This window comes from Uloborus diversus, chromosome 1, assembly GCF_026930045.1.
Source record: "Uloborus diversus isolate 005 chromosome 1, Udiv.v.3.1, whole genome shotgun sequence".
NCBI classification, from domain to species: domain Eukaryota; kingdom Metazoa; phylum Arthropoda; class Arachnida; order Araneae; family Uloboridae; genus Uloborus; species Uloborus diversus.
In genome coordinates this window covers 208,530,583-208,548,129 of record NC_072731.1, presented here as the reverse complement: position 1 = coordinate 208,548,129, position 17,547 = coordinate 208,530,583, and the positions used below count along the sequence as shown (strand labels likewise).

Sequence of the window (17,547 nt, the reverse complement as noted above, 5' to 3'; positions counted from 1 at the left end):
GTATTGGGGTAAAATTAGCCTTACCCGTAAAAATATAATACAGTAGAATCCGCTTAATTGGACCACCAGTTAATCGGCCCAGCCGCTTATTTGAACCAAATCTTAAAGCACCAAAACAAATCCCATTACACAAGCCTAATATTATTCGTTTGTAGGGACCAAAACTTCTCTTAATTGGACTAAGGAGCATGAGAACAAATTGGGAAAAAAAGTAAAAATCGCCTGCTTAAACGAGTTTGAAGTGGGTCAAGGAACTTACTAGTTAGTGCAGTGAAAATTAATATTTGTTCCTTGTAACTTTAAACTAAATTCAGAAATATTTGCAGGAAAAAATGGTTAACATATCTTTATTTGCATGACAGCACTGTTCCAGCAGAGATCAAAATTTCAGTGAAGTTTCAAATTTCTTTAGTTCGGATAGCATGTTCAAAAATATGTAAATAGTTTCCAAACAAAATGTTTAGTTGTAAAATACGTAATTAATACAGTTCAGTGGAATTTTAAGGACCAATTAGTATTTTTTATTACTTATTTTTTTTATTTCCACATCTTCGGTTACTTCTGGTTACTGAAATGAATCGATACTGAATGGAAGGAATAAAAGAAACCGTATCAATTTAAACATGTTATTGAACCAACGTAAACATATTATTTGCTTTATTTTAATGAAAAAATTTTGTCAACAGAAATTTTTCTTTGTATGTTTACCATACATATGAGGCTTACAATAATCATAAAGGCATGTAAATGTTATGTGTAAAGGTCAAGCTTCAGTTAGTTTGGTCTAGCCGGTTATTAGGACCAAAATAACCCAGTCCCAATGTGGTCCTATTAACTGAATCGACTGTATATAAAAAATCCCGTCATGGCGTTAGTGTTTGAACTCCTCCGAAACGGCTCGACCAATTATTATGTGTATTTGGTTGGTATGAGAATAGGTCGTAAAGTATATTTCGTACCACTAGGTAATCTGGGTGTCCCTATCTTAATTTGTTTCCTTTAGCTGAACCAAACCAGTCAAATACAATAGAATCAATTTCGTTGATTTTCAGTACCTTTTTAGTTTTTATTGCTGTTCAAAAACCAAAGCTCTTTATTGCTATTCTTTTCTTTTAAAAAAGTTCCAATTTGTGTCTTCCCAACATCAGAATACTCAATTATTTTAATGCTAGCTTTATTTCTTTTTCATACTCAATAATCTCTATTTTTTCTTTTGCACAACATTATTTATGGCAACAACTAAACTCTCTCTTAGTGAAGAATGAAATTCGTTCGCCCATATTGGTCACATGACCACTCATTCTCAGAATCACTCCTTCATTAAACCCATCTATTCATTCTTTTCCATAACCAAGTGCAGGTGGACAAAAGAGTTCCTACATTTGAATAGCTCCTGTTTTCTGAAGAAAAAAAAAGGTGTTAATCCTCTTATCAGCCTATGAAGATTGTAAAGGAGTGGGGGGGGGGGGGATCTACAAAAGCAGTTAGGGCAGAATTTTACCAGGCACCAGAAAAAAAACTTGGCCAGTTTTATGTCCCCTAAAGAGTGAAATACGTTACATGCCTATCTCCAGTGTCTGTTGAAGGAGATTTCCAATCCTAATATGGTATTTTATATACACATAAGGACTGTTGTGATGATCCAAAAATCCAAGGAGCCATTAACCCCTATAAGAGTGATATTTAGCTTGAATTTGATGGTGGCCTTGACTTTGAGAATTTCTGATATGTACCAATTATGCAATTTTAAAATATAAGTAGATTGCCATTTGGTTTCTCAGAACTTTAATATTACCAAAATGATTGGATGCTTATAACATAAAACCTATAAGGGGCTGTCCATAAAAGATGTCTTTTTTAAATTAACATTTGACCCACTTTACCCCTCCCCCCTTTGTCACATGTCATGCCATATTTCAGCCCCCCCCCCCCCCATCAAAACAGGACATCATTTGTTTGTAAATAGCCTTTCAAAAAATTATTTAAAAATTCTTAAATTTTTATTATAATTAACTATTGAGAGCAAAAGTTATTAATATTTGCTTTTATTTTTCAGTGACATGTAAAAAACCAAGGATGAAGATTACTTATATTTTTATGAAGGCGGGAAAAGTTCTTTCAGTGGTATTTAAAAATTGTAGAACAAAATAAGAACTTGTTAATAAAAAGTAAGGCAAAATATCCACTTGTTTATTGCTTGCAAATAGTACAAAAGAAGTGCACGTCAATAAAAAAGTGTAACTTACAAGTACATTATGTTCACATTTCAATTTGTTTGAAATTACAAATATTCTTACACATTGTTTGCAGTCAATGCATCCAATGAAATGACAATTGCACTTAATGCGACACTAAACAGCACATGAATCCAACATACTTTCAATAAACATATAACTAGGAATATGCTAAAACTGGAAATGGTTTTGGGCAAGTGATTGTAATTATCAAGAATGATAAATTATTAAGTAAAAAAATATATTGTCTAATATTCTACATTAAAGGCCTCAGTACGATTTCTTGATAGTGAAAAATTAAGTGAGTATTTAAAAATCTTAACAGTTTTAATAATATTCAGCATTTCAACAACTCCATTTTTGCATTCCAGCATTTATAAATAACAAGTTACTATAAAGCAACATAATCTATTCTAAGGCACAGATTCAGTCTTAACGATTTAATAAATCTTGGATAAAGGAACTGATATGCAAATGATAAAACAGATTCAAGTCCTTCTGCAATAGAATAAATACAATGTTTACCAAAAGAATTTTTTTTTTTTTTTTTGATTTTCAAGACGTTTACTGTTACAGAAATGTTTAATGAAATATAACTTAAATTTTCACTTACGAGCCACATTTACGTGAAATAAAATTCAAGAAAAAAAAAATACATAATGGAACAAAAGGGATGGCATTGTTCATTTTTTTAGACAACTTGACAAAAATATTAGTATTATTTTTTAAATATGCTCATTTAATACTGCAATTAACAACATATCTTTATTTTATATTATAAAGTTATTATTTTTAACAAAACAAACAATGCTTTCATTTTGCATCAGAAGACTTTGGTTTCAGATGCATAAAATGCATTTGTTCAGCAGGCAGTCTCAAACGCTAAATGTATAATCACTGAGATACGAAGTCCTGGCATTAAACAGGAGGTATATATTTTGATTGGTCAAAAATTGTAGAAGATATACAAATTTTTTTGATTTATTATAACAAACAGCTAAATAATATTGGCATAGATCAGTTATGTGTTCCTAAAACATAAAAAAAGGGAAATAAAATGGCTTAGATCTGTACAAAATGCAAATTCAGTCTTCCCAGTCTTTCTTAAGCTCAAAAGACCATTCCCACTTCAGATGCTCATTCTTGTCATCGTCTGTGAAAAGGGATTTTACTGTGTATGTTCCCCTTGTAAGCAGTCCACTAGGCATTTCATCCAGTGGAGTTGAATAGGATTGCATTTCTAACTTTGGAGCGTAACTTCCAACCATGTGGGTAAGCTTCTCATCTAAAACATAATTTTAGCAATTTATTGAAAATACATACTTAAAATTAATTCTTTTCATTTCAACAACTTTGGAGATTTCCTCAAAATTTTATCGTTTGATAAAAATTTTGTTCAAATAAAATTGCTCAAACATTTAACATTTTATTAGCACCTGTAATAGTACATTCCACTCATATTATTTTAAAACAATAAAGCAAGTGGGTATATGTCCAACTGAATAATTAATACAGTAGACTCCCATCTATCTGGCAAGGCCAGTAGAGTGGAGTAAAAAATTAAAATTTGACAAATGGATATTGTCATGAAAAAACATTTTAATATCAAAATATATCTTGGGGGTTCACTCACATCTTGAAGTTGACCAACCTTCGGATTGCGACGAAGAGGAATCAGAACCAAAAGTCACCGGGAAAGAAGCACAGGATTGCGTCAAAAAACTTAAGACTCTACTTTGAACAAAATGAAAAAACTGACAGAGAAATGATTAACAATGTACTCCGTCTTGAAAAATATGTGGATGAGTTATGTACCCAACAAAAAAAACAAAGCACTTTAGATAGGTATTTTTTTAAACATTAAACTGGTTCATGCCGGTAAGTTTATCTTTTAAATATTTGTGTTTGTTTTATTTATTGTTTTAGTATCCATTTTCCATTATGATTCAAAGATCAACTGGGAAGGAAAATACATAATTTTAATTATATTTTCTTAAAACCATGCATTTACGAAAGATAGGGGAAACCTCGTTAAACCGCCACCCTCGAGTTTCCCCAACTTTTAGCCTGTCACTAAGGTTGGCGGTTTAACGAGGTTTTATGGATAGGTCAATGTTATACAAATTACTACTTTTGTAAGGTTGTGGGTACTCAGAACAGTGTACCGAAAGAGGCTATAATGAGCAAGGGGGTAGATAGCTTTAAAATGGCAATTAATTTTTATTGGGGACTAATTAATTGATTAGGAACAGCCTAGCTGGGCTTAGATTTTCTTCCTCTCAACTATCAGGAAAATTCGCTTATCTGAAATGCGACATTTACCGCACTTTCACATTTTTACGCAACAGTTTCACCCATCAGATGCAAAAATTGGGAAGGAATTCCCTGACATTTCTAGAAATTTCAAAAATTTGTGACTTTCCCAGAAAATTCCCTGACCATTTTAGGTGTTTTCATTTTCCCTGAATTTTAGGTTTTCCATATTTTCCAGGTGCGTGGCAACCCTGACCCCCTTTCGTATGGCAGATTCCATCAAACTCGTCTTGTATAGTGTCAACGAAGCCCATTTGAACACGCCACTGCTCCTTTCCAAAAAGTTTCATGTTGCAGGCGAGCAATTTGCATCAGCAATAAAAATTTCATTACTCATGAAGAACTCGCGTTATAGCCATTTCGCGTAAGTCGGATCGCACTGTAGCGGGACCTAACTGTAAACCCATCTCTTGTTTACATCACAAACTATACCTTAGTGCCTAATTAAGGTATTGTTCCACTGTTTGAGTGTGACGAGGGATGTTTTGGAAGTTAAACAATTCAGCAGGTTCTATATCAAGTACCATTTCTTTCAAAAGTTTTACCTGAAATTTCCATCGCAAATGGGGAATCCTTTTTCGAATTCTGACAATGAATTCAGCTTCAAAATTGAAATCTAGAATCATAATTTTTTTTTATCTTGCCTTCATAATCCAACTCAAACCAAGTTCCCTGACAAAATTTCGATCATCTGTAATCAGGGTTTGGAGTATATACTGTCCAACTACAGATTATATGGAATTTTCAAACGTCCAGATAAGGCTATCTGAATGAGGGAAAAGTAAAAATTTGATGCTGGTATTCCGCTCATTTAAATGAGACTCTACTTTTGCAAAAGCTGGCATCACTAAAAAATAATAGATTCGTCCGTTTCCGGCTGTAAAAGAAATATTTGTCTTTCCATACAATCTGTTGTCAGACAGTATTTTATTATTTCTTTAAACATATGTTAACATTTTTTAAGTAACATTTCAAATTTTACAAGGGAATTTGAATTAAGAGAAATTGAATATTGTGTGTAGCAAAATTCCACCCTATCAACTCTTAAAATAATTCAAACCAATAGATGAAACATGCATGCACATGAACACAGATAAAGAGCATATAGTTTGTCTCTAGGTTTAAAAACTTACTTTGAATGCCATGCCTTAACACTTTTTGAATGTACTTCAGGCCAGTTACTATCTCCCTCTGCACATAGAAATCAATACGTATGCGATATTGAATTCCTTCTTTGACCACAAATACCTTTTTCTTCAACGTATCCAGATCACCTAGAGTAAACAAGGGAAATTGTATTTAAACAAACTTTTTTTTTCTCTTTCAAAATTATAATTATGATGATGCTTTTCCTTTGTGGAAATAATTTATTGAGGTGCAGGTGAGCAAAAAGAAAATTCTTGTGTTCTACACTAAAAATTATAAACATGATCATACAAAGGGTTTTTTGTGATAAGTTTTAAAGGGACAAAATTTAATTCTCTAAATTAAAGGCCTTTCTTTTTCAAATAATGATTCTGATTTTTCCAGATTATAATTCTCTAACAAATCTATGATTTACAGTTCTGAAGCAATCCTGAAGACTCCAAACCTACAATAATCTCCTTTGATAAAATTAAAAAATTTAAAAAAACCCCAACTGAGTCGCAAATGTAGAATCAAGAAGGAAAATTGAAAATCCTTTTAAAAAGCCTTACATTATTAAAAATCAATGCCAAGAATATTATTTGCTATTAAATAGAAACTGGCAACAGAATTTTTTTTTTAAATCATTGCGTTTTATTTCTTTGTCGGCCAACAATGAATTTGGTTATCAATTGCATGAATAAAAGTTTAGCCTTTATTAAAATCTGCTTTTAAAAAACGTTATAATTTGAATTCTATGAAACATGGGAAGTTCCAAACACATTCTATCAGACGTGGAAAAAATTTCTCTTTATTTTAGTATTACATTTAAAAATTCTTAACTGTGTTTTCACTGCAAAAATCGCAAAAAACCTTTTAGAGGTTTTTAATTAATATCTTCGTTAATTAATGTCATCCAAGGATGCAACCTAGCTAAGAATACTCTTTCTTGATCAACTCTCCTTTCGAACAATTTTTTTTTTTTTTTTTCAAAATCGGTCCATCCGTTTAAGCGCTAAAGAGCCACAGACAGATACACAGACACATCAAACTTATAACCTCATTCCTTTGTGTGTCGGGGGTTAAAAATATGCCGCATTCAATTCCATCCGTTTTCAGATCACTAATTCAATACTTATGCAGCCATCTACTGTCAGGTTAATTTGCATATTTATTATATGCACCTGCAAAATAAGTGTAAAAATAGAATGAAATCTTGTAAAATTACTTTTAGAATCTTGACATTTTAATGTTTTTAATAAGAGGGAGGGGGGGATTGGAGTTAATTAACAAACTTTGCTATCTCATCAGGTTAGTTTCAAGATTTTTATAATTTACAAGCACAATATTGGTAATATTAAGAAAGGCAAGTGGGGTCCAACACAAAAAGGAGCCAACAATACCAAGAATTCAGTATGTAAAAGCTGAATGTAAAGAATTTTGGATATTTAAATTGAAAACAAATGCTTTTAGTATTTGAAATAAAAAAAGTATCAAGTTTTTTCAAAATGGGGCCGTTTATTGTGCGTGCTTTTGCATGGCAGTAGTTACTTCAAGGTCAATCAGGATTTAAGTTTTTTTATTCATAATTCTCTCTCTCTCTTTTTTTTTCTTTTTTGTATGATTTCAAAAAAAAATCAATTGTCTAATGAAGTGACACATGAATATTTCGCTTTTATCATTGTTTTTATTTTTCCAATTTTAAAAAATAGCTTATTTTCTTTGTTGCCAAAATCCGCACTACTACTTTCAAGTTGTGTGGAATTTCGACTCACTATGGTACTCTATTTTTTTACGTGGGGAGAGCAGGTTTTCATTTTGTTCTAATCCGAATGCTGATTTTGATCCGATTCTTCCGAGCATATGATTCAAAAAAAAGTATTACAAAACAATCTTCGAGGGTTTGTGAGTATTGGCAAGCAGGGGACAGAGCCACTTGACATTTTTTAAAAATAATAGTTAAATAAAAAGCTAAAAAAACAATTTCTATTTTAAAGTAAAAATGAAAAATACTTTTTCAAAATGAAATATATATTTTTTTCAATGATTACCATATGTTTATACAATGCAGAACCTTTTATCTGGGAACCAAAAAACTGACAACTTTTGGCGATTTTCCCGCCATTTTTTTTAAAATACGCATTTTTGGCAATTTTTGAAAAACTAAGCTTTTTTTTTTTTTTTTTTTGAAATACATGAAAGAAAATGAGCGGTTTCTTAATAAATACCAGATTACTATCTATAACTCTGGAAAATGTTTACAAAAATGAACTTCAAAGGGTTGTCTTTAACGCAGGGAAAAATTTCCGGAATATTTTCTTGAACTAAAAAGTACACACTAAGTCTGAAATTTTTGTGTTTTATTCCAACTGAAAACTAAAGAAATAAATACTGTCACATTATAATGCAATGTTTTATTGAATGGCCTTTAATTATAACCATTTAGAGCGGAAGTGACGTCGCAAAAGCTCGTGAAATGCCGCAATTCTCGAACTTTCCGGATAGTTGATGGTGGAATCTTGAAATCGTTAAACGCAAGATTGTAAATAAGGCTGCAGGAACTCATAAATTAAATTTCAATTGGCATTAACTTAATGCAAAAGCAATGATCGCTAATGCCAAACCTTCACAAAAAAATGAAAAAAAAAAAAAAAAAACTCATTCATGAAAACAAATTCTTTCATACACTATAGTGGAAGAATCACACATTTACGTTCTAAAACTTGTTTCTTGCTCTTCCCTTCATTGTCTTTCATTTTAAAACATCGAAAATTGGTGTATCTCTTTCTTTTTCAGAATGAATGTGAGAGTCTCAGGTCTTATTAAATAACTTAAGATTTTGGTGTTTGAATTATTTTCTCACTAGTAGTTTTCAATGTTTCGATATTGATAAGCATTTCTGAACTGTTTTCTTCTTATTTTAATACATATTACTATTTATTATAGTAATTTAAGTTTTATAAACAATCGACCTAAAACTCTTTTTAGCGATCCAGAAAACCGAGAAATTCAGACATCCGGGATAGCTATGGTCCCGAACTTCCCGGATAATTGGTTCTCTACTGTAGTTCAAAAATGATAAAGACAATATTTGTATTAAATTGAAATAAAAACAAATACTCACCGGTTAAATCCAAGACAACATCCGGACGTCCCTCAACAACTAGTGCTAATCTTTTCACCAATACTCTGCTAGGGTTGTCAGGTTCTGAAATGAAGTTTGTTGATTTAAACAAATTAGAAAAACAATTGTTTAGTAAATATGTATCTAACATATGAAAAACATAAGTGCTTCAATATGGGTGCAAAACACAAACACTAGGGTACAAAACAATCTCCCTGAATTGAGAAAACTATAGTGACATCAGTAACTATCACATACGGGTCATTCCATGTCAAGTGATCCAAAATTTGGGAAATTTTTTCCCTCACCCTTTTGTATTTCATTGAAATTTGGCTCATCGATTGTACCCTTCGAGGTAATCAAAAGTCCAAATTTTTAGATTTTTATCTCTATTATTTTTTATTTATGACACTTTGATTTTTCGAAAAACCCTCTTTTTTTCATGGATGTTTGAACATAAAATGGACGATAACTCAGCACCAAATATGGATAGAAAGATTTGGTAAAAAGCATTTTAAAGTACATTAGTTGCTGTTTAATTGGATATGCAACATGACTAATTTCAGAAAATTTTTAATTTTTAAAAAATGAAATTTAAATTTCTCAGAAAAGGTATGATGAATTTTTTTAAAAAAATTCTCAAAAATTTGTGTGTATTTTATCTTTATTTGTGCAAAGTTTCAAGTTGGGATTTCAATGGGATCATATTTTTATGAATTTTTAAATAAAATTTGACTTATGAAATAATGACATTTTTCAGATTCTAACTAGTTAAATATGGGGTTTTCTTACTTGGGATGGTCTAGTAAGTAGTAATTGATCATGATTATGCTTGAAATGAACTGACATGAATTTGTAGATTGGTAAGCCCCCCCCCCCCCCCACCACCACTTTTAATTTTTTTTTTCAAAACATTTCGAAAATTAAAATTAAATAAATAAATAAATAAAACAAAATAAATAGTAAACCTTTTAAAAGTTGGTAAATAATCTTCTTTAAAGCAAGAAAAAGCCCCCCCCCCCCCCCCAGCACCACCACTTTTTTTTTTCAAAACTATTTTCAAAACGCAAAAAATAAATTAATAAAATAAAACAAAATGAATAGAAAGCATATAAAAAGCTGGTAAATGTTCTTCTTTAAAGCAAGACGAAGTACATTCCCCCCCCCCCCACCCACACATACGATTAACACTATAATAGTATCACGCCTCACCTGACGCTTTTTTTTTCGGACCAAGTGTTTCTTTTTCAATCCGAACTTCACAAAATTTACTTGATATGATAAGGAAAGTTATGATTCATTTCATCCCCTACCCCTGTGCCAACTTTCAATTTTGGAGGGAGGAAAGAAATAGTTTGCCCCAAGATCATAGCAAAATAGGAGTGATTCCCCCCATTTTGTTTCATTCTTTTCACACTAAACTAAAAATCAATCTAAGTATCAGATCATATGTATCTCCGCATAAAACTGTCTTTCTACAACATTTGGAGTGCGGCGGTCTTCTTTTCTTTAATGCTAGTTTTCTTTTTAGTTTCAGTTGTAAAGGAGAGCAATGCAGCGAGATCTATTTATGATATATTAAAAGCAGTTATAGATCAAACAAATTTTGCTAGTTTGAGCATAACCTTCCATGTTGTTAAGCTTCATTCCAGATTGCTCTTCCCCCTCCCCCTATTGTCTCACTTTTCGAAAGAAAAAAAAAGGCTGCAAATGAGTGGTTCTATTTGTCTGTTAAAGTTTTTCTGACCTCCCCCCCCCCCCCATTTTTAAGCCTTAGTCACTGCTGATGTTTAGCAGGCAGCGTGCATCCCAGTTTATTATGATTATAACTCTTACAAGCCAGCTTTTTTTTTTTTTTTAAATACAGTTTTGAAAAAAAGAAAGATAAAAAGTGGTTGTGTGGCAGGGGGGGGGGGGGTACCAATCTACAAATTCATGTAAGCTCATTTCAAGCATAGTCATGATCAATTACTACTTACTAGACCATCCTTAGTAAGAGAACCCTATATTTAACTAGTTAGAATCTGAAAAATGTCATTATTTCATAAGTCAAATTTTATTAAAAAATTCATAAAAATATGATCACATTGAGATCCCAACTTGAAACTTTGCACAAATAAAGATAAAATACACACACATTTTTAAGAATTTAAAAAAAAAAATTCACTATACCTTTTCTGAGAAATTCAAATTTAAAATTTAAATTTCATTTTTTAAAAATTAAAAATTTTCTGAAATTAGTCATGTTGCATATCCAATTAAACAGCAACTAATGTACTTTAAAATGCTTTTTACCAAATCTTTCTATCTATGTCTGGTGCTGAGTTATCGTCCATTTTATGTTCAAACATCCATGAAAAAAAGAGGGTTTTTCGAAAAATCAAAGTGTCATAAATAAAAAAATAATAGAGATAAAATCTAAAAATTTGGACTTTTGATTAACTCAAAGGGTACAATTGATGAGCCAAATTTCAAAGAAATACAAAAAGGTGAGGGAAAAAACTTTGGATCACTTGACATGGAATGACCCATACAGGGAAAAATGGAGACTAACCATTTCTTCTCGGTACAAATCAGAGCAGTATGATTGCTATAACTATATGGTCGCCAGTAGATCTTGCTTTTAAACGTAATTTTAAAAGTACAGAATAACTTTAATTTAACAATACCCGATTTAACGATTTCCTCAATTTAACGATACATTTCACTAGTCCAGATTTGACTGCATTGAATGTCCACGCTCCTCAATTTACTGATAACTTTTTCTAGTTCCTTGACAATTGTTAAATTTTGTTTATACTGTAGTTTTGTTTAAATTTTCTAATAAATAAGACTTATTTACTAGTAGAGTGCCTTGAATGATCAGAGTGACAAGAACACCCCGCACTGAGAAGCGGGGAATCGCCTTTGTCCGCCGGAGGGCATCTTGACAAAACTCTCGTAGACTTAACATAGGAAGATTGGATGGGTCTCAGAAAAATGCGGTTTTTCTGAATAATCAGTTTTGTACTGACATTTTACCTTATGTCTGAAGTGCATAAAGGCTATCACTTTTTATCATTTTTGCAACTCTAAGTGAGAAATTGATTTAATTATAGAGCATTGATCTTGGGATTTTATATTCGGATAGCGTTGGCAAGCTTTTTGGCTTCACTAACATTGCGGTAACCATTCTCCGCTTCAGGAACGTTTGATTTTTGGGTTTTAGAAGTTAGTTATGTGCGTAAATGGGTTTCTGCCCATAGTATTTTTACTCAAATGAAATAATTATCTGAGAATAAAATGCATCGTTTATAAGAAAAAGAAATATATATTAGTTATTATATGGAAGCTATTTAAAGTTTATTCTCTGAAGCTGCTTATTATTTATGATTCATTATAAAGAAAATTGAAACTGGAGCACATTTTTATTGTTTAGATGCAGAATCCATAAAAAAGGGGGAGAGAGGGGAATGTGAAACTCAATTCCAATAACTCACAGTACAAATGTTCAAAATTAAATGTGTTTAAAATTAATTTAAATCATTCATATTCATAGTGTGATCTGTACCTGAGAGGCAAAGGGAATTTAGTCACTAAAACAAAGCCAAGAGATGAGTTACAAATTTTTATTACTCTATTGGATTGCCATTTATGAGCTTATAGAATGAAAATTTGTTCATTGAAATCTTCGCATATAATTCTTCTTATACTTCTGAATAGAGTTTAAAAAAGTCTCGATTTTTTATCGGGTGACTTGCCTTAAACTGCCCAGCTACAGATATATTATGTTTCCTAATTTGCTTCAAGAGGAACTTTTTTTTTATTGCACGTTACAATAAGTAATGGAAGTTCATTATTTATTTTGCAAATTTTCTCTCATTGAAAAACAATTATCATAGAATTTTTCTTTTTTTCAAGAAGACTCATTTTAAAGTAATGCTCTTCTTTCATTCGTTACTCTGTCATTTGTCATTTACTTTGTTTTCATTCATGCACACATAATACGTAAAGAAAATGGTGAGGTCGCTTATCATTTTCAATTCGTTTTCTTAGAAATCTTATGTATTTGTTTTTGGCGGATGTGTGAAAAGAAAGAATGGAGAAAAACTCAGTAGCATCCGCGAAATGCTTCAGAAACTGAAGTCACGTCTGCTGCCAAAACTGCGATAACGATTCACACTTGGTGGCAAATCGACTTATTTCAGCCAAACAGTCAAAATTTTCTCTCGTCGCATCTGAACGAAAGTTGCGGCTGCGCTTGTCTGGGTCGAAAAAACACCGCTGTTGTCACCACTCTGTTCTCAAGGCACTCTACTTACTAGTAGTGTTATCACCCTAAAAATCTATATGTCAGGACTTATGTAATATATTTTTTCTTTTGAGTAAAATGTAAAACCGAGTTGATCAGGACTCGATTATCATCTATAAATTATTTAAATACTTTTGATGATGTTATTTTCTCAACTTTATGCCTTTTTATGAAGTAACATAAATACTCTGTTCATAAATGAGGTAATATTTTCTTGAAACAACTAAATTCATTGAAGTTTGTAATTGGTTTTGATACTGGATCTGCACCATAGCCTGCTGATTTTAGGATGGCTCAGAAAGAGTATAGTGGAAAGGTTTTAGAAAAATCAATATAGCTTCTGTAGCTCAGCATTGAAAGGATCTCCTCCAGTTTAGGATTGATCTATTCCAAATTTAGAAAATGAACTTGGTGTACTTCTTCAGTGGTTCAAAACTGATATTTTGATACAGCATGCTTTGTGGGAAAAAAATATTTAGAATGGAACATTTAAATGTGTAAGTTTGCAAATTAAACCAGACAAATTTAAATGTATGCCCTGTACTTTTAGATTTGAAAATTAAAGGAATAAACTTTTGTTTTTTTAATATAGGGCTATTCATAATACTTTTTATAAATTTTAATAGTGTAGCTCTGTTATTTCTTTCATTCTATAGACAAGCAGCTTGTTGAATCGAAATTATATTTGGAATTCTTTATTGAGCATCAATTTAAAAATCTATAAAACAGTTAAAAGCTTGTCAACCTTATTGATCTACACATTTAGAGAATTGCTAATGTAGCTACTTGCATGTTTAGACGATATATTCAAAACAGAAGCAATATAATTTTAAAAGCAGATATTTCGACTATTTTATGTCTTTGAATTTACCTGGCTGAGTGCAGGAGCGAGAGAAAAAAGCAGATTGAATTGGAAAGGTTTAGCAGATCTTTCTTTCAATGCTGGTGGAAATTTTTCGTGACCTATTCATAATACTTGCGACTACTTCGAGACCAATTTCCAAATTACTCACTTGTAGACATCTTGTTTCAATATTTTGTTGAAAATAAATGAAATGTCTTGAAAATATAATATATTTTGGTAATATAATCAGTAGGTGTAGAAATTTAGAAAATAAATTCACTGATCAACAGACCAGTCACTAGAAAATTAGTTGCATCCTGGTTTTAAATAATGAAAAGTAACAAAATATGTAAAACAAAATTAACATGGCTAATGGAATCAATTAGCAGCTTTAAACAAGCATATCTCAGGGGTTGGAGAAGAGAAAGAAACTCTGGGCATTAAAATAGCAAGCAAACTTATATTTGTAGACTTTTCTGTGGGTACAAAGAAAAGTCTTTTAAATGATATGGCAAGAGGACCCAGTAACAAATGTTAGTGCTATGAAATAAAGCTTTTAATATAAGTCAAATAAATAATTCAGTTATCATCACTAACCAACAATTATGGGTTCTTTTAGGGCTTGTCCCAGCAATGCCTCCTTGTACTTTTGCAAACTGGCATCGTTTTGGTCGGCCTCAACAATTTCTTTCAGCGTCTTTTCAGGGGGAGGTCTGTAAGTTGTGTCTTCCTCATCATGGTGATCTGCAACCTTATCACCATCAGACATTGCCTTTAAAAAAGATATACACAGTGAATTTCAGAAATTATTGCACAGATACCAATTTTGATAATTTCACCGAAACTAGTTTTTGAGTTGAATTTACTGACAATAATTCAATTTGACTAATATTTTTTCACAATTACATTTTTATAGTCAACTGCAACACCAAAATTACACTATTTTTTTTACCTATTCTAATCTACATTTATAGCTATTAGCTTTGAAACATATCGTTTGAAAAATATTATATATCGTATATCGATAGCCTGGTTATGATAACCAAAGACTGCAGTTTTGTCCTTGTTATGGACTCATCAGTCTGGAACAGTTGAAAACTGAGCTGGAGGCAAATGTCATCTCATTGAAACTGAGAGTCCCAACTAGTAACTTAAACAAATTTAGCATCCCACACTGTTAAACCGGTTCAGAATTTTTCTCTAAACTGATGCATCAATACAGCTCCAAAGTACAGATACTGGTCCTGGGTTGCTGCCGTTTTAGTCTCTAATTTTTTCACATTACAGTTGAATTAGCAGTGAGTCAAACTAATCTGGCTTAACAGTGAAGATAAGAGCTTGACTTTCATTTCTCCCAAAACATGTAAGAAATGCACATATGGAAAAGTTATTGAGGAAAAATACATTGATCATTCATCAAACATTAAGTTTATCATATCGGGAGCTTGGGGCCACATAAACCAAACTATACTTGTATCTATTTGTTGATGACACAAAGTCGCATCAACATTACGGTTATCTTTATCTAAACAAGGTAAACATTATATGTAGATACACATGCACAAATCAGAACTGGAACCAAGTGGACATATGCTCTTATGACTCTTAAATAGGTTGAAGTCTGCTATGCCTGTACTCAAAAGAAATAATTGATAAAATACATAATTTTTTCTATTTGCAACAAATCCACCCTCCTAGAATGACAAAATACAGAGAAATCCCGTTACAACAAAATTAATAAATTTTCAGTTCTGGTTCAATTTCCATTGCTTGGATTCCATTACAACGAAATTCCTGTCACAGCGAAACAAAAGAAGCATAATGGAGTGCTCTTCTTCCTCTATGCCACCCCTACCCTCCCAGATATTTTTCCTAGCTGGCATTCAGAAACATATCATTTTGCACATTTTCAAAAAGTATCTGAATTAACTTATTCTAAACCTTATTCTGCACATCAACTTATGGAGAAATTAATTGCTGTGGGATAACACAGACATCAAATATACCTGCCTGCATTTGTACTGAAGTTGACATTTTTCTAAAATAGGCAGAGCATGACAAAAAGAAGAACGTTTTCAACATGGGGGGGGGGGGGGGCAGTGCAGCCTAGCCAATACAAAATGTAAACAAATCTAACAAGGCTACAAAATCTCTTTTTGTAAATAGAATTTAAAGTGCCAAGAAGGAATCAGCAAAGAGTGGTGGAAGCCTGTTTCTAACCATCTAGATTTATAGGGCCATCTATTGGATCAAAAACAGCACTTTTATCTTGATTATTTTACAAAATTTCAGAAAGATCATAATGATAATTTTAATTTCAAGACAAAACCCATACAAACTTCTAAAAATCAAGACAATCCCGGATAAATTCAAAAAATCTCGGTGCCCTACTCTTGCGGTTCCTTCAGAATTTAAATTAAACCATAGCTAATGGTCAGAATTCTAGTTTTAGTATTTGATTTGTAACATACGTTCTTTGAAAATTAAAATTTGCATTTGGTTTTCCTTCATAGCAAAAGCAAAAACCGACTCATACAGAATCATTTCATTAATTCCTGTACATTATGCCCTTCCTTGATTCCCAAATACATTTTTTTCAGCAGTTAAATATTTAGTATGCAAATTCAACAGAAACAATTGTTTTTCCCCCTGCTTTGATGCACATCAAAGTCATCTTTTAAAAAATCTGTAATTTACTTATTTCTCTAAAAAACGATAGAAATATGTTAAAATATTTTTTTATTAAAATCTTACGGTTTCTTGAAAAAAGTACAGAAAAAATAAACAAACAAATAAATAGCAATAATAATAACGAATGAAAGAAGATTAAATTATAAATTCTGCATTTTGGGTGTAACCCCGAATTTGAGAAAGAAACTTAAACATGGAAACTTTGTTACACAAGTGAATATCAAATTCCTTTGAGAGACAATAGGCTTACGTCTTATCTTGAGATTAATTGAATTAAAATATTTTCTAGAGTGCAACGGATATTAGTTTTAAACATTCTTAAGATATAATTTCTTACGTTTATTAGCAAATGTAACTTCCAAATTGGGAATAACCGATAAATCGCTTCCGGTGCGTGTTTTTCAGACTTCAGAAATTTGTTTCAAGTTTTTTTCGACGAGAGTAGTAAATACAACAAGAAAAGTTGTCTTTTGTCGAGAGTGCAAGGGTGTGTTCGAAAAGTATCACCGGTTAAGTAACCTAGGCTTTTTCTAGGGGACGTTCGGAAATAAGGAGAGGTGGCACCGCAACATGATCACCGCGCGGTGGTGCACTGAAGTGTACTGGTCATATGTTTTCGAACTCAACCTCAAAAAGTGTTATATGTGCACTAAAGTTTTAGAAAAAGTTTCTTGTATCCACTTCTTTAGTCAAAATGTATTTTGAAAAACCTTTAAATTTTTTTTTAAATCTCCACTTTATGCTTACGTTCGACGAGCACGACCGTGAGCGACCGATTAGTTAATCACGTGACAACTAATGATCACTCGCTCCAATCAACTGCTCAGAATGGTAACCGGTTGATCATAGAAGGCTGCGGTTTGTAACCGGTTACTTATCGGTAGACCGGTGAGGTTCGTCGAACGCAACCTAAGTGTAACTGTGA

General features: G+C 31.9%; 1 protein-coding gene across 1 annotated transcript; it reads right to left on the bottom strand.

Moving 5' to 3' along the window:
• Positions 1 to 2,169: 2,169 nt before the first annotated feature.
• Positions 2,170 to 17,092, bottom strand: LOC129224564 (rho GDP-dissociation inhibitor 2-like). The gene is made up of 5 exons (XM_054859044.1): positions 16,960 to 17,092; positions 14,529 to 14,703; positions 8,797 to 8,880; positions 5,681 to 5,821; positions 2,170 to 3,519 (listed from the first exon to the last, which is right to left on the bottom strand). Exons 2-5 carry the CDS (start codon positions 14,698 to 14,700, stop codon positions 3,320 to 3,322), a joined length of 597 nt encoding a protein of 198 aa, XP_054715019.1. The 5' UTR covers positions 14,701 to 14,703; positions 16,960 to 17,092; the 3' UTR covers positions 2,170 to 3,319.
• Positions 17,093 to 17,547: the final 455 nt, after the last annotated feature.

Coding starts and splice junctions, on each gene's coding strand:
- LOC129224564 (XM_054859044.1), bottom strand. CDS start 14,700: ATGTCTGATGGTGATAAGGTTGCAGATCACCATGATGAGGAAGACACA. Junction 8,881..14,528: donor AAAAGAACCCATAATTGTTG/GTTAGTGATGAT, acceptor ACTTCATTTCAG/AACCTGACAACCCTAGCAGA. Junction 5,822..8,796: donor TGTTGTCTTGGATTTAACCG/GTGAGTATTTGT, acceptor TGTTTACTCTAG/GTGATCTGGATACGTTGAAG.